The 22,673-nt window shown below is 35.7% G+C and overlaps 1 protein-coding gene across 5 annotated transcripts in view; it reads left to right on the top strand.

Moving 5' to 3' along the window:
- Nucleotides 1-244: 244 nt before the first annotated feature.
- The window catches only part of USP8 (ubiquitin specific peptidase 8), a 43,246-nt gene continuing 20,817 nt past the window's right edge, over nt 245-22,673 (top strand). Inside the window, exons 1-10 of one of the 5 annotated variants that reach the window (XM_032481213.1) lie at nt 245-385; nt 2,589-2,657; nt 7,582-7,682; nt 9,769-9,831; nt 10,301-10,467; nt 13,378-13,522; nt 16,415-16,500; nt 18,250-18,412; nt 19,641-19,683; nt 22,208-22,352. In XM_032481213.1, coding sequence (XP_032337104.1) covers nt 10,364-10,467; nt 13,378-13,522; nt 16,415-16,500; nt 18,250-18,412; nt 19,641-19,683; nt 22,208-22,352 — 686 coding nt within the window. In that variant the 5' untranslated portion in view covers nt 245-385; nt 2,589-2,657; nt 7,582-7,682; nt 9,769-9,831; nt 10,301-10,363. The remainder of the gene's footprint in view (nt 386-2,588; nt 2,658-7,581; nt 7,683-9,768; nt 9,832-10,300; nt 10,468-13,377; nt 13,523-16,414; nt 16,501-18,249; nt 18,413-19,640; nt 19,684-22,207; nt 22,353-22,673) is intronic. The other 4 variants (XM_014556381.2, XM_032481214.1, XM_014556383.2 and 1 more) reach the window with 4 other exon arrangements.

Here is a 22,673-nt window from a genome sequence, read left to right as displayed (position 1 = left end):
CCCAGGATGTAAGTAACACCAGGGTGAGAGAGCCACGCCCGAGAAATGCAAGGCGCAGGGGACCGGAGGACAAGCTCGTCCCAGCTCAGCGTAGCCTGGGACCTGCCCAGGAGGATCCATCCAAAACATCCCCCTCGGCCCTCCCCTACCCTCCCGTCCGGCAGTAACTTGGAGGGACAGGGCTGGGGAGGAGCGAGTAGTTAAGAGCGCGCGGGGCCACGCCCCTGAGTGACGTCAGAGGCGCGACGCGTCGTAACGCAGTGCAAATTGGGAAAAGGGGATGAGCTGGGCTGGCTTCCGTAAGGATAGCGAGTCTTCCTCGGGTTGGTGGGAGATGGGCCTTTGGCGCGGAGGCCGGCGTTAGTGAAGCGCGCCCGGCGCCAAGGTGAGTGTGGGGCTGGGTCCTGGCCTTTGTTCCTCGGTAAGGTGTTTGCAGTGAAGGCGCTTTCCTTTCACCAGCTGTTGGTCACCTGGGAGACAAATCCTGTCCTCGGAGAGGGGTGGGACAGCCCCGGGCATAGAATCGGCGTTTGGAGGACGGGCCCAACCTCGAGTCCGCCTGCTGTCCACCTAGGGTTGCCTATCGAGTTTCGTGTGGCCTCAGGTTTTCCAGTCTTAGAAGGTGGCCTTGACCATTCTTCCACCTTAGTGGGCACCCAGACCGACTTTGACCTCCTTCCTCTTGCTTCCGTTTTCAGTTTTTCTGCTATCGAGCTATGTTCCCAGGCCTTAGTCCAACCCCTCAGAGTGTTTTCCAGTCTCTCCTCAGACCCGGTCAGACTTGCTTTTAGTGAAGTTCAAGTATGAGTTTAAAGAACCTATGAGCTCCTTAGAGTTAAAACTGTGAGTTCCGCAAATAAAAGCCTTTCTTTCCTAAAATGTGCCCTCCTACAGTTGTGGGACAAGTTAATTTCACCTCCACTCCACCTTGGAAATTATCAGAATCTTGAATTTATACATAGAGCTGTAGACCACACTTCTAGGTTCATTTCTGGTCTCTGGTTCATTCTGTGACCTTGAAGCAAGTCACTTAATCACTAACAGAATATTTGTCTGAAAAAAGAGGTGTTGCAGAGCCTAAGGAATTTAATACTTGTAGGAGCTCTGAGGGTTTCAGCTAAACCTCTGAGGGGATGCGGAACGAAAGGATTTTACTCTTTCTGAATTTGCAAGCATCTTAGTTTTTGTATATTTCCTACTGCAGCCATTAAAAATGTCAAGCGACATTTGTTAGGGAAGTGTTCCTCTTGTAGGCTTGCTCTGCGGTTTTGCTATGTAAGCAGATTTTGCATTTCAGCAGATTTACTGTTTAAGATTCGTGTCTTTCATGATGGATTTAGGTAGTTTCTCATGGCTCCACAGTACTGGACCAGTTTATCTGAAAGGTGATGTGGGTTGTGCTATGTCCTTTTCATATTGAAATGTGTATTCTTTTTCTTGTGAAAGTAGTTGCATCTTTTAAATTAGATAGTAAGGACCCTGTAATAAAAAACAACAACCTGTCATTAATAACATGCATTAATTGCACATAGGTATGTAGTGTAGTCTTTGAGAAAACAATGCATGAGAAAAACAAAAATAATTTTAAAGTGTCCTTCTCGCATCTGATTTTTTATATATTTACTTGAACTTTGTTAATTATTATGGTCATTTGTTTATCAGTATGAATATAATGGGAAAGAACCAAAATGGCTTTTGTAAAGTAAGAGTCAGCACATCAGATTTTTTTCCATAGAATGTCTAGCATTATATTTTATTATGCACTTTTCTACATGAAAATATACTTATTTTTATAGAGATGAAAGGAAAAAATGTCCATTAAATATGAGGTGCTAATAAAATTAAATATTATTGAGTCTTTTAAAGAAAAATCTTGATTATTGTCCCCGTTGCTTAGTGCTATGTAGCAATCCCATTCTAAAACAAAGTGGCTTAAAACTACAATTTATTATGTCTTATGTTTCTGTGGGCTGCCTGGACTCAACTGGTTGGTACTCAGTTAGGATTTCATACGTTTGTAGTCAGATTTGCAGCTAGGGTAGGAGTCATCTGAGAGCTCAGCTGGGCTAGACATCCAAGGTGGCTCATTGGCATGGATGGCGGCTGATGTTGGCTGAGAGTTCAGCTGGAGATATTAGCTGGAGTGCCTGCACCATAGCTTCTTCATGTGTGTTGGACTTCTCACAGCATGGAGGTTGAGTTCCGAGAGCAAGTGTTTGAAGTGTCAGGAAGTGGAATTTTTCTCTTAAAATCTTTTAAAGCCTGGACTCAGAAATTGGCATAGCACTACTTCCAGCATTCTCTATTGGTTAGAGCAGTCAGAGCCCTCACCCCACCAGAAGATAGACTCCTTTTGAAGGGAAGAATGTCAGAGAATTTGTGACCATCTTTAGCCTACTATAATTTTGTTCACAAAGGTGTGTTAGACTAATGTTTGGATTTAATGGTAGATGCAGAATAAGTTACATTTCTGATTTCTTTAACTATTTCATGGCACATTACAATTTTTGGAGCATTTTTCTGTATATATTTTTTCATTTGATGTCTTTGAAAACTGTAGAAATAGATTAATTATTCCAATTTTGCAGATAAAAATAAACTGAGGAATGGCAGTGATGGTGTTGGGAGGATTTAAGGAATTTGCCTGAAGTCGTAAGGTAATAAGTGGAAAATGAGACTAACACCTATAATACTTTAATAATATAAAATTTATTAGTTGGAAATGATGAAATGTATTAGTAATAAGTGATAACCATACTAATTCAAGTAGCATAGTACTCATGAATAGTGAATAAAGTCAGTGTTAAAAATAGCTAAACCTTGTCTCTTCTAATGCATTAGTTTAGTTTTTCATAATACTAAATTCTCTGAAATATGTCAATAATTATGTAAACCTGCATGTCTGTATAATGTAGTGAATTGAAATTACTACACATTGTAATACCAATTTCAAAACAAATTGAAAAGTTATGGGTGTGGGAATCCTGGAGATTTTATTTTAATTTCTTAATTACAAAATTTTAAAAATGAAAGTGATTTCTCATAATTTTGGTAGGTTGGGAATTATGTGACTTATGATGGTGATTTCAGCTGGAAACTAATTGTCATCTTCATATTGTTTCATTGCTTCTAGTAACATGCTTATATCCATTCTTTATGTCCATAGGTCTCTGTCTTGATTGCACATTAGAATTCACCTGGGGAACTTTATAAAAATACCTATGTGTGAGTCTCAAGCTCAGAGATTCTGATTGAACCATTTAGTAATGAGTTATGAGCATCAGTTTTTGTTTTTTTTTTTTAAAGTCCTGTAGGTGATTCTAGTGTATAGCTAAGATTGAGAACCATATCTTTTTTTTTTTGGAGGTGGGGGATACTTACTAAGTACCATTGGGTTCCCTGCTCATCCATTTTGCGTCTGTTAAAAAAAAATTAAAAAGATAAAGAGGGAGAGGAGATAAGAAATGGATCAGGGTTACATATGTAGATAGACACCTATTGTGTAAAACAAAGCAGTTACCCTTGTATTTTTCTAGGAATGGTCTTAATAAAACCAACAAATTTTGGCATAATATGTTAGTTACCTATATTTTGATACTTTGCTTTGTGGTACCATTGTATAGTTATCTTTCATCTTAAGAAGTAGAAACTTTATTAGAAGGTATATTCTTTGTATCTCCTGTTGCTCCCAAGACTGCACCTTGAATAGATGTAGGTATTCTAAATGTTTACCAAATTGAAGCCAGTTTATAGTCACTCTTCAGAACTAGGGCTAGTTATTTTACTTTGTTTGTTTCTCTTTTTAGGATTGTGAGAACTTTGTAACTTTGGAATTCTCTTTTTCTTTGCTTTCTATGATATTGCACTTTCCTGGTTTTCCTTCATTCTGTTTCTTTCCTCCTTTAGGAACCACCCAAACCTCCCAAGTTCTGAGCCCTTCAAGTATCTTTGTCAGCTGTAGAGAAACAAGATCTCATTTCCTTGGTGATTCATTTGCCTGATTTTAGTTACTAATATAAGTGATCCTTATAAAACTATTATAAAAGTTTAAAAAGTACATAAAAGTGAAGAAAATAGGATTATTTAAACTATATCCTAGGTAACATATTATCTCGGTGTCATTACTTTGTTGTTTCCCGAAACAATAGGGATTATCAAAATTAACATTAATGCCTTAATAGTTGATTTAATATTTGTCTGGTCTCTTTGTAGACCTGATGTCTAATTACATATTTACATTTCAATCAAGGTGTCTTTCTTTCTATGTTATTCCTTTTGCATACACACATGTTCAAATTTTTCTGTAAATCAGTGGTTCTTATTTGGGGGTAATTTTGTCTCTCAAGGGACATTTTGCAATGTCTGGAAACATTTTTGGTTGTCACAACTGGAGAAGAGTGGATACTACTGGCATCTAGTGAGTAGAGGTCAGGAATGCTGCTAAACATCCTACATTGCACAGGACAACTCCAAGAACAAAGAATTACCCAGTCCAAATACAACTCAGCCATAAAAAAAGAATGAAATAATGCCACTGGTAGCAACATTAATGGACCTAGAGATTAACATAGTAAGTGAAGTAAATCAGAATGAGAAAGACAAATATCAGATGATATCACTTATATGTGGAATCTGAAATATGATACAATGAACTTACAAAACAGAAACAGACAGACATAGAAAACAAATTTATGGTTATCAAAGGGGAAAGGGAGTAGGGGAGGGATAAATTAGGAGTTTGGGATTAGCAGATATAAACTATTATATATAAAATAAACAACAAGGTCCTACTGTATAGCACAAGGAACTGTATTCAGTATCCTGTAATAAACCGTAATGGAAAAGGAAAAAAAAAGAATTACACAGTCCAACATGTGAGTAGTGCCCAAGTTGAGAAATGCTGCAGTAAACAGATCTGTTTTTTAAACTACAGTATTCCTTGTTTTTGTTAACAGTGTTGCCATTCTTTACATTTCTCAAGGTTTCTAACTTTCTAGTGTGTGTGTTGTTTCACTCAAAGCATGTTTCTGCCTTTTTGTGTTCTTTTTTTTGCCATAACCTACTAGTTAATCTTTTCTAAAATGTCATTCCCTTGTTCCAGTTTCCTTCAAATCCATCTTGCATATGCTCACTTTGGCCTGCCCTGAGATACCATTTTTTCCCTTCAAGAACTGGCTTCTTATTGCCTGCTGAATTAAGCATAAACCGTTCTGAATGACTTCAGAAGTCCTCGATAATGTGACTCCATCTCCTTACCTAGTATAATTTATTATTGTTAGCCAACAGTTATTACGGCTTGACTGTAAAGACGACTGAGGTGGATGTTAGAGATCTAGCACGTCAGAGTAGTGACAGATAAAGACATGTCAATGTAATCCCTTGATCATTTCCTAATAATTCCTATAGTAGTCTTTATTTTTTTCATTACCTTCCCAAACTGCTTCCTCATTTTGTCTTTGTTCAGGTTGGCTTCTTCTGGAATGCCTTCCTTTCTTATTCTATTCACAGCTAAATTCTACCCTTCTGGCCAGTTTCTTTATCACAGCATTATGAGCACTGCATGTTTATATGAGGTATAAGATCTTAAAACCTAGTCATAATTGTCATTTGGTCCAAATATGGTACTAAAGAAATGATACAGGTAACAAGTACTGTAGGAGTTAGGCCAAGAAATAGACTCCAAGTGCTAGAACCATCAAGGATGGAAAAGGTGGAACTTAAGTTGATTCTTGAAGGAAGAAGGATCAGCACAGAAGAGAGGAGAGTGAGCGCACTCTGGGCTGGAAGCTCTCCCTTTGCCCCAAGTTGCACTGAATTGTTCCCTGCTTTTTACTTCCTAGTTACTGGAGTCACATATTAACATATAGTGTATCAATTAATTGTTTTATTATTTAATGAGTATTAGTTTGGTCCTGATAACTAGATTAAGGTATTTTGTGATCAGAAGCCCTGTGGTACTCTTCTCTGTTCCCCTAGAGCAGCGCTGCTCAAAGTAGCCAGTCTGTTACAGGCTTGCAGCTTATGCTGGAGTATAAATCAGTGCACTGCTTTCTTCATAAAGAAAGTCTTGCTACTGTGAAAAATTCAGTGTGTTTAATTGGTTTATATTATGTTTATAAGCTTATTTTATCACAGATTAGTAACAAACAATTCCTCAACTAGCACTGGTCTGTGGACCACCCTTGGAGTAGCATTGCTGTGCAGGACTTTTACACCTTTTTAATTGTAACCTATAGTAAGAAATTCATTTTACATTTCTACCCAGTGTTCTTGTGTGTGCATACACAGGTACCCATAACGAAATAAAGTTTCATGAAACAGTACTTACGTACTCCCATGTGACATGCTCTGGATATTTTCTCTTCAGGTTTTTTGTTGTTTTTTTAAATGCTGGTTTTGACTTTCTGTGTGGATTTTTAAAAACACTGCTATCATCACTAGACACGTAAGTGAATGCTCAGAAAATACTTGAAGTTTTAGCAGTGATTCATTCTTGAAAGGGTTGAGTCTTAATACTTTAGGAGTGTTTTAAAACAGATTATTTCATCAGTACTCACTTGTCTGTGGCATTTTATCTAGAATGAGTATAGACTGGATTATTTGAAATTTAAGACAGAAGATGTAATGAATACTGTTGCTGTCTGAAGGCCAGAGATGGGGTGAAATGAGATGATGGATGGCCAACAGAGACAAACTTTGCTTTCTTTTCACTGTTGCCTACGACCTTCGCAGTGGCTGGTACGAAGCCCTAGTTAAGATATCAGGACCAATCTGAATGACCACAAACCTCAGTCTTCACTTTTTTACTTTTTACTCTTCATTCTGTGGTTCAAGTTATCTAATCGCCACTACTCTCTTTGGAAGGATCAGAAGGGTGTCAAAAAGAGAGAGAGGGGTATATATGCCTTCCATTTTCTCTCTGTTGGTAACTGATTTTCAGTACTGCCTAGATTTCACTTTTGGACCATTGCCATTTGACTGGAGCTGGAGTTCTTAATCTTTATTAGGGTTATATATCTTAAGAATTTATTTTTTGTTTTAGAAGAACTTTAACTTTTCTTACATATACTTAGTTATTTTATTTTTTTGTACTTACAGCTCTTTTGGAAGCATAACATGGTTTTAGTAGGTTGTATGTTACATTTGGTTCTAGATCTAAACAGTCCGTTTTAAAATTATTTGAATTCTGTGGTTATTGAACATTCTTATATAAGCATCAGTGGGTTTGTTCTAACAGCAGCAGTTTGCTGCTGCTCTTTTCCTTGTTTTTTTGCTGTTGCAGCCAAATAAGGATATTGTAAATCCATTCAGTCATTCTGGCCTTAATTTATTTTATGCTGGTCTCCTTTGAAATTTCTTTAATGGCAAATGCAAGCAGAATAACTTACCAAAAATTTAATACATTAAAGTTTACATATAGTTAAGTTGGATATGTATCCTTCTTTGTTTTTTCATTTGACTAGGGAAAAATACCCTTTACCTTGTGCTTTGACTGCAGAAATATGTGTGATTTGTAGAGGCTGAAATAGCAATGAAGGCAATGCTGAAAGTATTTTTAACATCAGGCATCTTATTTGACAGCATAACTTACAATTTAATGAGTGAAAATGGAAGCAACTGTGGTCCTTTGATGACATTATCAAAGAAAATTGTTACTTATTTGAGCTGTTCTCAAAAATCAGGTAAAGAAAGAAAATGGTAACTTTTAAAAAGTACAGCTTTCTCCTAGAAACCATCATTTAAAACTTTTACATCATCATCATCTTATCCCTGTACTTTCCCTCGGTGTGTCTGATCAGTTGCCAAGTCCTGTCATTCTACCTTTACAGTGTCTCTTCTATCTGCCGCCTCCATTCCATTTTACTGCCCTACTTCTGACCTTCATCGTCTTTCCTTAGGATCGTTATAATAGGTACCTAATGTCTTCCTTATCTCCAGTGTTTTAAAGCCTAATCTTGTACTATAAATTTGGATCATGTAACTCTATTCTTTGAACCGTGCTATGGCTCTGTTACCTTTAGAAAACAAAATAAATCCTTTAATGTGACATTCAGGGCCTTCTATTATCTGTTCCTAGAGTATTTTTTCAGGCTTTGCTGCCTAGCAAATCCTTGTTCGTTCTCTATACTGGCTAGTTCTTAAAGATGATCTTTTCTTTTTTGACTTTTTCTCGATACTATTCCTCATCTCTGTCAAAAGCTTTCTGACACCAAAACTCACATAAATGCTGTCTTTTTCATGATGCCTCTCAAAACCCCTCTGACCATATTTGATCTTCCTTCTTAATTTTTCTTATTGTACATTATTTGTAACCTTGTATAGTTTGGTGTCATACTTATGAATATACATTGTATTAACATTGCATACAACTTTCTCTTTCACATTGGTTTTTTAAACTTTGTGAGGAAATGGATCTCATCTCATCTTTGAGTTCCTGGAAGCACAGTGTCTTCTATACAGCAGGATATCTGTGAATGTTTGAGTTGAATTGAATTTTGAATTCCTAATTATTTGCTATTTTAAGTTGCTGCCTAGGTAGCAATATATAGTTTTTATATTTTTTGTCTTTGAAAGATCCTAGCTTTAAAGGTAATCATGAGAAACAGACTTGACTGAGAACATATTCTAGACCTTCATTTTATTTAGAAAGTTCAAATCAATAGCTTTCTTTTCCCAGCCAAGAAACCTAATTCCCATGAATCAACGAAACAGACTCTACTTGACTTTTTGAACATATATTCTGTGGTTAGACCACTATAACTTATGACCCAGAAAAAGGATAGAATTGGAAAAACAGATACTACTATCAGACTGGTACCAAGTTACCCTGCCTAACTCTGGCTTTAATCCTTTTCTTAGTACACTCAGTGTTGCCAATAAAAAAAATCATTCGGTTTTTGTGGGAATTAATTTCAAAAGCTAGCCTATTTCACGGGAGCAAATGTTGGCTTTTTGTGGTTGAGTAAGCTTAAGATCTAGCTGAGCTAGCTGGGGGCAAAAAAGTCAGGGATAATTCTTGTTACTGTTAACTTTCTATCTTCTAGCCCTCCTTAATAGTCCAAGCTCCAATGTCCCCCACCCTCTGCCACCTTGGTGTTTCTTGTGGCATCACTAAGGCCTCAAGTTTCCTTAAGCACCTTTCTGAAAAGTTAGTTTCTTGGCCTTACTGTGCTTTCCTTTAAACAAAAATTTATCCCTCAACTCTTGCTTCTTATATTTCAATGGAAATCGTGTTCTTGGAGCACCACCCTGTTCCATCATTCTCTTTGTTATTGCCAATTAAAAAAAAAGTTATCTACAGTCTACTTCCATTTTTTTATTCCTTAATGCTCATGCTTCTACTCACACCACTGTATGGAAGCTGCACTCAACAGAGTTATATATATCAGGTTATAATATCTTCCAATATTACAAATCTGTGTTTTAAATCAATATTTTAAAACATTTGCATTTTGTGTTTTCTTGTTTCACCCCTAACTTCCAAACTAAAAAGTAGTAATCTCTTAAATGTATTAATGAAGTTATTTATTCAAATTGTAATTAGTCCTTCACACCTGAAGAGCTTGTATAAATTTACTTGGGTGCCTCGAAGTTTTCATCTAGTGACATTTATGATCTTACCAGGACTCCCCATTTGGTGTGCTCCCCTGATCTGCCCTGTTTCGATGTATCACTGTACATGTACACATACACACAACTTAATTGGCACATACCTAACCTTTCTTCTTCTTGCCTTTATTTTGTTTACTACCTCCTCCATCTTCCTAGTGAGAATTTACCAGAACAGACGGGGAAACAAAGAATGTCATGGAACATCAAAGACCTTTCAGGGTAAACCAAAGTACTTGGGTGTATTCTGCCAGAAACATTCATACATCCCCAGCTTCATATAAAGTGGCCTCCCCCACCTTCCCCAACTTGTTTCCTTTTATAAACTGATGTCTTTAATGAGAATGAGAAATATTTCTAAATGAAACTTCCTTCCATTTGATCTATACATTAATGCAGATTTAATAGAAGGAAAATCATAAAAACTCTTATTGTTAGTTCCTTTGACAGGAGAGGTTCCTAATACTTAAGGGAAAATGATGCAAACAGTAATTCATTTAGTTGATGAAAATTTGGGAGGAAAGTAAATTGTTTATTGATCTTCTGTTATCCTGAACTCCCAAAATAGATGATTTAAAATTAACTCTGTTAGCAAAGGATACAATTTAGGAGTTTTATTTTTTTAACTGCTCACTTGTTTTATTGTTAATGAGGAAAACTGGTAGAATTATTTGTGTTCATTTTGTTTCAGAAAAAATACTTTTAATGAAGTACACCATCCATTGTGAAAGTGGAAAAGTAAATATTATTCATCATGCCTGCCGTGGCTTCAGTTCCTAAAGAACTCTACCTCAGTTCTTCACTAAAAGACCTCAATAAGAAGACAGAAGTTAAACCAGAGAAAATAAGTACTAAGAAGTATGTATCCTTTGCTAGTCTGAGTCGTATACTACAGGTATCCCCTGCTATTCAAAAGTGTAGAGTGTTCCTCTGAAACCTTTTGTAAGTCAAAATGGCATAAAGTGGGGAAGCAGTGACCTTTTTTAGTAAAAGCAAAATCCTCTTCGGTTTTCTTTCAGTGTGGTAGTAGTGTAGGCCTTTTGTAAAAGCAAAGTGGTGTAAAATGAACTTTCCAAAAGCAGGGGGTAGCAGTTAATTTTTAGTTATTTTCATTTTATTAAATGAGTTAGATGAGTAGTCAGATTTAAAAAACGGCGTCATCAAATGAATGAAGTAAGGCCTCTATAGAGAAGTTCTAAATTTTATCTTGGCAGAATACATATATATTCTGCTAATACTCATGCTGTCTGTTCTCTGGAATAAATATCAGATCGTAAGTTTAAGAAGTAAGGACTAAGATGATTCTACAAAACTCATTGAGTCACAGTTAATGTCTTTTCATAAAACAATATAAAAGTACTTTTTTATTAAGGATTGTTTTTATCCTTGTGTATTTCACATATAAGATGTGGTTCTAGCCTAGTCTTTCTTTGAATAAAAAAGGATAAATATATGTATATTTTATGCACTATCAGCGAAGTATTAATTTGTGCCAATATTTGACATGAACTTTTAACCTAATGATTTATTTTATGTATTTTTATTTTTGAGGGTATATCATCTATTTATGCTGGGGTAGACTGTGTGTTGAGGTAGAGGCTAAAGATAATATCTGTTTGATAACAATTGCAAAATTTGTCCAGAGATAAAATATTGTAGAGCTGGAGATGTCCAGCTGTGTTTTGATACTTACTGGAAGTTATTTTGTTAAAAATGCTATATTATCTCTAAAATTTTTAACTTGTTGATAGTTTCATCTCTGTTAAGGGACAGGAGGCATCAGGGGAGCTTTTCCTCTGAATTTATTTTGACCAATAAAGGAGAAGATTTGGAGATAAATAAGTAAATATATAATTACAGAGTTGAAGTGAGAGTTTCAGGAAGAAAGGTGGGTCTAGCCAGCCATCTACCCCATGGTGGGGCAAGCAGATTTTAGAAGTCAGGGGGCAAACTAAGTGTTCTGTGACTGGAGATAAATGTGAGGCTCTAAAAAGTATGTATGATCCCAAATGAACCTGTTAAGGGGCATCTTAAGAAACCAGTGATTGCACAGGGACATCTTTATGAGTCAGTTTTCCAGAGGAAGTAAACAGAAGATAGGAAGAAAATAAAACATCAAGGATAAAGACAAGAGAATAGTAAGAACTTTAAAGGTCAGGAAAGAAAATCCCAGAATGAACTGTTATTCCTACATATTACTAAGAATAAAATGGGCTTTTTAAAAAGAGATCTTGGCGGGCAATGGTTGAGGGGCAGAGGGCAGGAAGAATAAGAGGGATTTGCCTATTTCTTGAGCTAAGTTGGTAATGTTGATGGAGTGACAGAGAAAGCAGGTCTGTTTTACTCACACTGAATGATATTCAAATAGGAAATAATGGAAAAGATAAAACCACCTTGAAGCTTTCTCAGACAGCTTCATCTAATCTTAAGACAGATAAACCTGTTCTAGCAGTGTCTAGTTTAGCTTTAGGACTACCCTGATCCCACAGAAAGTGGTATGTTGGAAGGACTCTCTAAATGTACTGCCACAATTCATGTTCTTGCTATGTCATAGCATTGTTCTAGAGAATGCTAGAATTCTTTTAGGATGTTTTGCTGGTTCACTGGACTCAGTGACACTGCAACGATCTCAGCTGGATCCACTGCATATGGGCCCTTAAGATGTACATGCATCAGAGTGAAAGAAATTTGGAAAAACTCAAGGACTGTTGCACCCACTGCTACTAAACTCTTTTAGAGAATCTCCTTGATAGCTTTGGTTTGATTTACTTCTGTCCTAAGAGTTGTAGGCCATGCCTGGCAGGGCATACACACTGACTGAAGTGTCCTTGTTTAGGACTGTCTTTGATCGTAAAGACCATTTTGGCCCTGGTTCCTTAGTGTGGTGTTCTGGTTCCTTGGCCTGACCAACTTTGTCATTAATCCACGTCTCAATCTTGGAGCACAGTTTGAAAAATATAAAAAACAAGAAGCAGTGTTTTGTGTAAGTTGTTGATAAGGCATATTGTGTATAAGCATTGGCACTACAACTTGGTTGCTTAAACTTTAGTCCTAAATGATGAATACCTCTTGCAGAAATGCCTGTTACTAATTTGCTTTCTATTAAACCAGAAAAATGTCCTTAGAATGAATGCTGTAGAATCAAGTTATTTTACTGAAGTAGAGTTAGATAAATCTTTTTTAGACTTTAAATCTTTTTCCTTCCAGGACCTGTGAATCAGAGTATAGTTCAGCCATTGTGTAAAAAAACCCAACCAAGTAAAAAGATTGAACTCATGTCCCCTTTCCTGTTCCAAGTTTCTTGGGTTTTAGATGGAGAGAATTCTACATCATGGTTAGAAAGGAGTGAGAAGAATTGAAAAGTTTTGTTTTAGCATTAAAATAATAAATATTTTAGCTCCCTTACTTGAATACAAATAGAGTAATATGCCGCTATATTCTTTAATTATAGAGTATGACTGTTATATGGATGCCCTAGGACCACTCGCTCCAGGATTATCTATTGTAGTAAATCTTTAAACACTGGACTTGGAATGCATTTTGAACAGTTTGGTGACATATACATAACTATTACGAAAATAAGTATTTATTTGTAGCATAAGGGAAATTTTCATGTTCCATTTAAACTTACATCTAACTTTTTATCAGTTCTGAAATAGTGCAACCTAAATTATGAAATGTATTTTATCAAGATTTTCTGTGGACTTTTACATGGCTTTTTCCCTTCCAGATGTCAAATGTTTTAATTGTTTTTTCTCTAATTTTAAGTTACGTACAGAGTGCCCTGAAGATCTTCAAGACAGCGGAAGAAAGCAGATTAGACCGTGATGAGGAAAGGGCCTATGTGCTATATATGAAATATGTGACTGTTTATAATCTTATCAAAAAAAGGCCTGATTTCAAGCAACAGCAGGTACCTTTTATTTCTACGTTTTTTATTTGCCAAGTTATTTTTGCACAGTAGAGTTATTGATCTCTAAAAGTTTTAACTGACATTGAAATTCAGAAATTATGTATCACCAAGTTCAAAATCTTCTGCAGATAGAAAAAGCAAGCTAAATATTTAGTTTAAGTCAAGATTTAGTCACTTGTTTTTATGTGACAGCTTTTTATATTTAATTGACATTGTAGCCATATTAAAGATCTCAGTTTGCAAAATAAATATTGATCACTTCCATTTTTATCTATTATTTATTTTTGCTTTTAATCCTTTGAGCCTTTCTTCCAATTTGCTGAAGTGTGAGGAGGGAGGAAGGGCAGGGGAGATGTAAATGGATAAAGAGAACTGATGACTAGGATAAGTGTTCCTAGAGAAAATGGTTTCATTTCGATTATACCAGAAACAGACAAAAGAAAAAGACAGAGATTAGGTTAAAGAACTGGGAAGAATATTGTGTTGGTGGTTCCACCTACGTAAGTAGGAATGATCTCACTACTAGAGAAGAGTAGCAAAAGACTGCCTGTAGATTTCTACCTGGTAGACAGACCATTCTTAAATTAATATTGAGATTTTCATTTCATTCACTGGTGGTAGAATTGGCTTGCCTCATTTAAATTGACTTATAAAAATAAAAAACAGTTTTCTTATTTTTCAAAAAATCTTTTTTTTTTTTTTGTCCACAGTAGTGGGACTGATACAATTTCTTTTAGTTGTTGTTTAAGGGATAACTTTAATTTTTATTTAATGGTGGCTATCTTTCTTCTCACCAGCAAAATTATGCTAATAATCTTTACAGAGTTCTAGATCTGGCTTTGGAGAGATGGCCCCTTGCATTTGGAGGTTCATCTTCCTGCCTACAGATGGCTGGATTGGTCCTGCCGTTGGGACATTCTTGGACATACTTATCTGCAGATAGAGCCAGAAGCCTATCTTGCACAGTCTTTAATAGTTTTTAGAGTATCTGTTAAAAAAGATGTTGCTGAGGAGAGGATATAGCTCAGTGGTAGAGTGCATACCTAGCATGCACGAGGTCATGGGTTCAAGCCCCAGTACCTGCATTAAATAAACAGATGAGTAAACCTAATTACCCCCGTCAAAAGATTAGTTTAAAAAATAATAATAAAAACATTTTTTAAAGATACTGCTTACACTGCTTAAAAGGAAGTGTACAGTATTAAGTAAAATATTTTTGAAAGATTTGCAGATTTGGATAACTGGTAGTTTTGGTGTTTGATACTTTGTCTATTGTAGTAGGGCCAGTTTTTAATGTACTTATTTAATTTTTGCTTTGTTTTTCTAAGTTAGTGATTACTTTTTTTCTTTGACAAGATTGGAAATGGTTTTGTAGCTACTTTTTTTTTTTTTTTTTTTTTTTTACTTTGAGAAGGTTGGGAGTAAATTTTAATCGATGAGAAATTTTTCCCTTTCCAGAGTATCTTGCTTTTCCAAAGTGAGTATCTAGTTGAAAGTGTCAAGCATTGTTCTGGTTAGGAAGCTCCCTGCAAAGGCTCAGGTAACCCAGGCTGTTACTTCATATGTTGCAGATAGTTCAGTTCCTGGTTTTCAGTAAAGGGACTGTTTCTTTTTGCTCTGTCCAGGGTACCACATCTACTTCTGTCTTATATCTGTTTTTTTTTCTGTTTTATTTTATTTAGCTCATCCTCTCCAGTGCACTTCAAATATGTAAAGTGTTAAATTTAGTAACTAGATATTTTCTGGGTTTTATCCTTTAAATCGGGTAGAGACAATGTAACGTGACCAGCCTTTTTCACAAACTTACATCTTGCCCTTGTTTTACACTAGGAAATATTTAAAATTCTGGTGAAACTTGTTAATTTAGCAAGCTCACTAGTAGAGAACACATTACATTTATTGTTTACTCATTCAAAGATCCATTTATGAACAGTCTTCCCAAGGTTACCTGAAAAGGGAGGAAAACAAATGTATTTAAAATATTAATATAGCAAAGTCTAGATAAAATTAGAATATTTTAAAATCTCTGGCAATCTTGATAATTAATCCTAAATATTATTGATATACCTTTTTGTTTGGGAAATCATGAGAATTACTTGAATTTGTATGTTTAGGAGTAGGAACTTTCTACTTGGCACACCTAAGAAGCAAATGTTTTTAGTTGTATAAGAATGGACACTATTTTTTTTTAATTCTGCCAATTGTCAATACTATTGAAAATTGGAAAAAATTATACTTACTCCAGCTGTGCACAGAGAAATAATTATTGACAAAAAAACCTCATTAATATTAGAGGAATGATGATTTACTTTCTGTCATTTGATTTTTGCTTACTTAGGGCTTCCCCAAGTGTAAGTTGTTTTATGTCTAAAGTGATTTGACTACAGTTGGCAGGTAAGTAGGTATTGTAAAATACAGGTGGAAGGAAAACTATCTCAGTTTAAGACAGTAAAACAAAACAAATCCTATACTGTAGATCGATAAGAGAATTTGCTTTACTGCTTCTGAGACTAAAAGAAAAAACTCAGTAACATATTTACAATAGGGAAATGTATTTTACTCCTGAAATCTTTGCTTTTTGGCATTTATTCGTAAGCAATAAGAATTGTATTTATACTTCTTCAAGTTGCCTTACAAATAAGTAAAATTATTACCTACTGGATTTTTTTTTAAACCAAACTAGTGGTATGGAAAAATATTTTTAAAACAATTGGAGAATAAGTTGTGTGTTTATGTAGGTTAAAATTTAAAAAAAAAATACTTCATTCATGCATAATAATGTCATTATCTAAGCTTTCTTTTACATAAGCACCGTGACTTCATGTTTTTAGCATTAGTGCTCTGTACAGTGGCTAGTACTAACAATACGGGATGGCTTTCCTATAATTTTAGGACTACTTTCATTCAATACTTGGACCTGCAAACATCAAAAAAGCTATTGAAGAAGCCGAAAGACTCTCTGAAAGCCTTAAACTCAGGTACAGACACTATAATGAAATCTTTAAAAGAATGTAAATTTAGAAGGTAAAAATAACATTTAGAATTTGTCCATTTATATCTGACCATGTATATAAATCCCAATTCCTAGAAAAAAGTCTTAAGTTAACTGGAATGCAAAAATTAAAATCTTTTGCTATGTCATGTATATTATATTCATGTGTTACCATTAACATTCTCTACCGAAATTTTCAAAATGTTTAGACTGATACATTTTTTAAGATAAGCATTGATGTATTACATTACAACTCATGTCCAGTTTTTCTAAGTTTCTGATATGATTCTTCAGCATAATATTCTCACCTGCTTCATGTTGTAATGTGCTACTGGACATTGGACTTACGGGAATGAAGTGTTTACTGTTTTGGTCCATCTGGTTGCAGAAGTTACATATGTTTAAAAAAATCTAATTCTGGTATTTGCCATGATTGGCTTACCAGGCTTATAAAATGATTAGAAATTAAAAACAGTATGTTTCAATTTTTAGTCATTAGTCATTCTTTAAATAACAAAATAAAAAGGGAACTATTCTTACTTTAGTACTTTTTCTTAATGGTTTTTCTACTTAGATTAATTAACTACTGTAGTTATACAGGTCTCCCCTGCTGTCTGAAAGTAAAGTGTTCCTGTGAAACTTTCCCTAAGCCAAAATGGCGAAAGGCAAAGAAGCAATTACCTTAGGGCACATCTGGCTAATGGATATACAAAATCAATTGAGATAAAGCACAGATGTTGACAGACTCAGTTCAAAGCTATGGTGGTTTGATGCTGAGATGCTGGGGTGGTTCCCAGGGAAGGAGCTTGGCGGTGCTGCTCTTGCTGCTGCGGGTGTGCGCTGCTTCTGTAACAGCTGGCTGCAAAACGACCACTAAACATTATTTTCATCTTTCACTTTTTTTTTCCCTTGGTGAAAATCCCCTTCAGTTTCTTTCAGTTAGTGAAAATGGGTACTGTGCAGGTCTTTTGTAAAAGCAAAATGGCGTAAAGCAAGCTTTTGAAAAAGCGGGGATACCTGGATACATCATAGTCTTGACTTAGAAAATATCTTTTTCAACAAATTTACTCCCTTGGTCCTTTCCAGAAATTACTAATCTTAGGGCTGGTGTATGTTGAGGTGGATGATGTCATTCAGAATCACTATTCTTTTTCTCCATTAGTCAGTTAATTAACTAAGTAGAATAGAATTTCTCCTAATCTTTGGGTTACCCATTATCAACTGGCTTCCTCTTTGCCCAGTTTTTCCCTAATCATACTATGGCTAGCAGTAAACATGTTCTTTACTCTTCTGTCTTTGGGGCTTTATTTTATTTATTTACTGTCTGTACTTTTTTATATTTTGAGCCACTTTATAAGTAAGTTAGGCTTTATAGTTAATTTCAGGATTTTAGGATTGTAAATCCTTTGAAAAGGAAATTGCAGCATATTTGAATCTTGAAAGAGTTGACATTAGTGGGAGGGAAAGAACAAAAAGAACATTCATGAAACAACTTCAACTTGAGAGCATAGAGTTTCTTTTCAAGATTTTTGAGCAATTTGAAATAAATCTACAGAGGGCAAATTTACAAGTTGTGGTTTATAACAGAACACTGGCAGAGTTGAATTTCAATTGGAGGGAGAAAGATGCAGTCATAAAATACTCCGAGGCAGGGTATTAATTTTATGGAACTGGAAGTCCTTTACTTTCCACAATCATGCTAATAAAAGACATCTTGTCTTCTTTTTTCAACTAGATATGAAGAAGCTGAAGTTCGGAAAAAACTTGAAGAAAAGGACAGACAAGAGAAGGAACAGCTGCAGAAACAGAGAAGGCAGGAAGCAGGAAGAGAGGATGGTGGCACATCAGCTAAAAGTTCTTTGGAAAATGTGTTGGATTCCAAAGACAAAACTCAAAAGGTATTTCAGATTTACTCTACAAGATAAAAAGACGGGTTCTTTATGTCAGATGATTTGCTTAAGAAGGGGTGAGGTAACACTGCATTCTTCTAGGCAACAAGGATAAAATTTAATGTGTTTTTATTAGAAATTGAATTAATTATTCTAGCTTCAGTTGACCCCATGTTTTTCTAGGAGCTTCTACAGAAATATGTTGTGTGTATTCATTAGTTTTTAGCAGTCACTATAGACTTGATCAGAACAATGGAAAGAGCATTTGGGCTGTGATTCAGTATATCTGAGTTCTGATCCCATGTCAAATCTAAAGCCCAATCTACATTCAAATTTACGCACTTATCTCATCATGATTTTTTAGAGTTGATTTGTTTGAATCAGGATCCAAAAAGGTCCACTTAGTGTCTTTTGGTTGCAGTGTCTCTTAAGTCTCGATAGCATCCTCTGCTTGAGTCTCCCTCTCATTTTTCGTCTCCTGCATTTGACTTTTTAATACAGCATCAGTTCTGTAAGATGAATCACATTCTGAATTTATCTGATTGCTTTCTCGTTGTGTCACTTAACCTGTTTTTCTGTCTCGTGTATTTCCTGTAGGCTGGGAGTTCAGCCTAAAAGCTTAATTAGATTCAGGTTCAGTTTTTATTTTTTGGCAAGAATGCTTCACAGGTGATACTGTGCACTTCACATTGTAATATATTAGGAGGCACATAGTATACATTTATTTTCTTTCTTTTAGTGATGCTGAAATTAATCAACAGGTACAAGTGGGTCCTTGGTTTTCCCATCTACAAAATGAGTTAGTGCCTTAGAGAATTATCCCATCCTGTCTTGGTTAGAAAATGCAGTCTTATAAAACTTGGTATTACTTTATTTTCCTTTAATTCTGTAATGGAGGGCACTGAAGAGAATGGCCAGAATTTTTATTTTATTGTAAGAAGTACTCTCTCATTAAATTAAATACTAAATTTCTGTAACAGTCTATGCTTTTAAATTATATTTGGCCTTTAACTGAAGAAAATTCTGAGGAAATGATACATATTTCCAACATGCTGCTAGTTATTTTAGCTGTGACCAGAGTAGCCCAATAATGCCACTATGTTTTTATGAAATGCCAGTACTCTGCACATTTCATTTCTTAAGCTTTCAGTTTTAATGAAGTATTAAAGTTGAGCTTTTTGTTTCCTATAAAAATTTTTGTGTCTGTTAAAGTTGAAACTTTTTTTCTATGAAATAGATAAATGGTGAAAAGAGTGAAAAAAGTGAGACCACAGAGAAAGGTAAGTGTGTGCAGAAAGACGGAGTTCTTTAAAGTTATTACTGAGATCTTTTAATCAGAATAAGCTTCAGATTTTACATAATGAGATTCTTAACACTATGTCTGACCTACATGTAAGCGTTATCATTTTTCCTAGCCTGTGCAATTATACTGAAAATGTTTTATATTCTGTACTTACATATCATGGGGAATATTAATGGTGATGTACAACTGAAAACATGGAAACCACAGTTGGTATTTGTCATTGTTTTCTTTTCAAGGTGTATTTTAGCATAGTGATTGAGAGCACGGACTCTCAGAAGTCAGACTGCCTGGGTTGAATACAGGCTCCTCCTCTGAGTTTCCATCTTCCTCTTGAGCTTGTGACTTCATCTCTCTACTTTAATTTCCCCATCTGTGAGGTGGGGATAATAATCATACCTATTTCACAGGGTTGTTGTGATGGTTGATTAGGTTTGTGTATGTGTAACTCCTCGAACACAGTAAATATTGTATTAGCTGTTAGTACTTATGGTTCTAGGTGGTAGAATTAATTATTTAAAAGCTTTTTACTCCCCTTCAAAAAAATAAAAAAATCTAAATCAGTAATTTGTATGTTATCTATAGATAGTATTGATGCTCCAGTAACAAATATGTGACCTAAACAAGACTTAAGTGTTCCTTTCTCAGAAAAGGTTTAACTTAAATATTAATTGTATGTTAACACTAAAATTAATTTTCTACTTAAAATATTACCATACAACAACTTAAAAAGTAAACTGAGTGTAGTAAGTTACCTTCCTGAAAGCTGTTATCAGTTCATTCTAGGGTTAGTTGTTTTTTTCCCTCCCAAAACAACTTTATTCATGACACATATTTTTTAAAAAACATCCCACCCCCGGAAATGAGCAAAAAAAAAAAAAAAATCCACCTCCCACTTCTCTGTTCCCATTTCCTTCCATTCCCTCCAAATAAAAGGGGGGAAAAGGCAAAGGAAAACAAAACAAAAAATGCCCCAAAACAAGGTAGTTCATTTCCCCGGGGGAAGGGAAGGGGAATTTATACTGGAGCCCTTGGGAGCAGACCAGAGATCTTCTGGCTTCAGAAACCTGCAAAGAATGACACTTGAAACAGAAAAAGAAACACAAAAGGAAACAAAATGGATCACCAGGCAATCTAGACAGGCAGGGAGCCAAAAAAGAGGGGTGGGGTGGGTGGTAGACCTGGCAGGATAGGAGCAGGCATGAGGGGACTGTGAAAGTTAGGGAGAAGATAGAGGGAAGGACACATGCCCATCTCCCCTTGGGCAGCCCCCCGTGGGGTGACGGGGGACAGGGGAACAGGGGAAGCAGCTTGTGCACTTGAGACATGTCCACGGCAAATTGCCAGAGGGAATGAGCACCCCCTGCCCCACTCCCTGGGCCTTCCCCTCCTCCCCAAAGCAGGTCCCTCCTCAGCAGTTAGTTACAGGATTCTCCCCCCTTCCACGGTGTTTTTTTTGTTTGTTTGTTTTTTTAATATTTTAATTCTTTCTCTTCCTCTTCCTTCCTCCTTTTTCCCTCTTTCTCCTAATATACACTTTTTTTTTAGTAAGGAGAATATAAGGTTAGTTATTATCCATGTGTTCCTTTGTATCTCAGCCCGCGTAGATGTTACCCTTCTTGGTGGCTTGTTCTCCAATTTAGTTCTGTTGTCAAAATGGTCTTGATAGTTAGAAAGGGAAGATGGTTATTATTAGCAGCTAGGTATTTTAGGGTAGGAGATGGTGTGACTGCTTTTCTCACAGCTCGCGGCTGAAACAGTTCTTTACATATTTAAGCTTCTCTGTAGTGTTTCTTAATGTTTCACTTCAGGTGGGAGAAACTGGAAGACAAAAATGGCAACATAGGCAATATTTATTTTGGTTAAATACTAAAGGGCTAGATAGTAAATATTTTAGGTCTGGGGTGCCCTGTGGTCCTTGAGGTTGTAGCATCAAAGAAGCCATAAACAATGCATAAACAAATGAGTGTAGTGTGTTCCAGGGAAACCAGTTGGCCATAGTTTGCCAAACCGTGGTGTAGAACACAAATAACAAGCTTTTGGCTTATTACTCTAGGAAACCTACAGGTTTTCCAAATAGCCCCCATAAGACCCCATAATACTTTTAAAAAAGAATTTAGAACCTTTCAAGAATTTTTGTATCGTAGATGTTTCTTCTAGTTGACATTTCTCAAATGGCTTAATTTTTTAAAGTAGAATAAGAATATTTTCATGAGACACATTAATTTATTTTATACAGCAACAGAGCCAACACCAGATGTTGTAATTTCACCAGCAAGTTTTGGTATTTAAGTCTTTAAAAATGAAGCATTGAACTAGTTTTTCGATAAATGACAAAAACATAAAATTCTATTTAATGTTAGTTTAAGAGGCAATAAATAGTATGATGGAATAGCAAATATATGACTCTTCTAGGAAGAGCTATGCTTGTCCTGTGTATAGTGATATATAGCACATGGAACTGGGTGTTTCTTGTCACTTACATTGTCTCTCTGGATTCCAAGGAACAGTCACAGCAAAGGAGCTATATACAATGATGATGGATAAAGACATCAGCTTGATTATAATGGATGCTCGAAGAATGCAGGATTATCAGGATTCCCATATTTCAAATTCTCTCAGTGTTCCTGAAGAAGCCATCAGTCCAGGGTGGGTCATTGTATATTTAGATAAAATAGTAAGCTGTGGACAGTAGTAAATGTTACTCCTTGGCATCCAGGCTAAATGTGATTAAGTAGCCTTTTCTTTTCCCATTGATCTTTTCATTCTTTGCTCTGTAGTGGTACACTTTACCCTTCCTGAAAGGTAGTATAAAGAACATCCCAGTTTGGCTGTTTTTTTCCTATCTGTGGCATTTGGACTCTTATTAGAAGAAAAATGAAACTGCCTTTGTGTGTCCTCTTTCCCCAGCTGTTTGTTGACTAATTTCTCCTGTTATTTTTTATTTATGAACTTGTGAATCATATACAC

The sequence above is a fragment of the Camelus ferus genome, chromosome 6 (assembly GCF_009834535.1).
Source record: "Camelus ferus isolate YT-003-E chromosome 6, BCGSAC_Cfer_1.0, whole genome shotgun sequence".
Lineage (NCBI taxonomy): Eukaryota > Metazoa > Chordata > Mammalia > Artiodactyla > Camelidae > Camelus > Camelus ferus.
The sequence above is the reverse complement of the archived record's forward strand: the minus strand, read 5'-3'. Positions and strand labels throughout refer to the sequence as shown.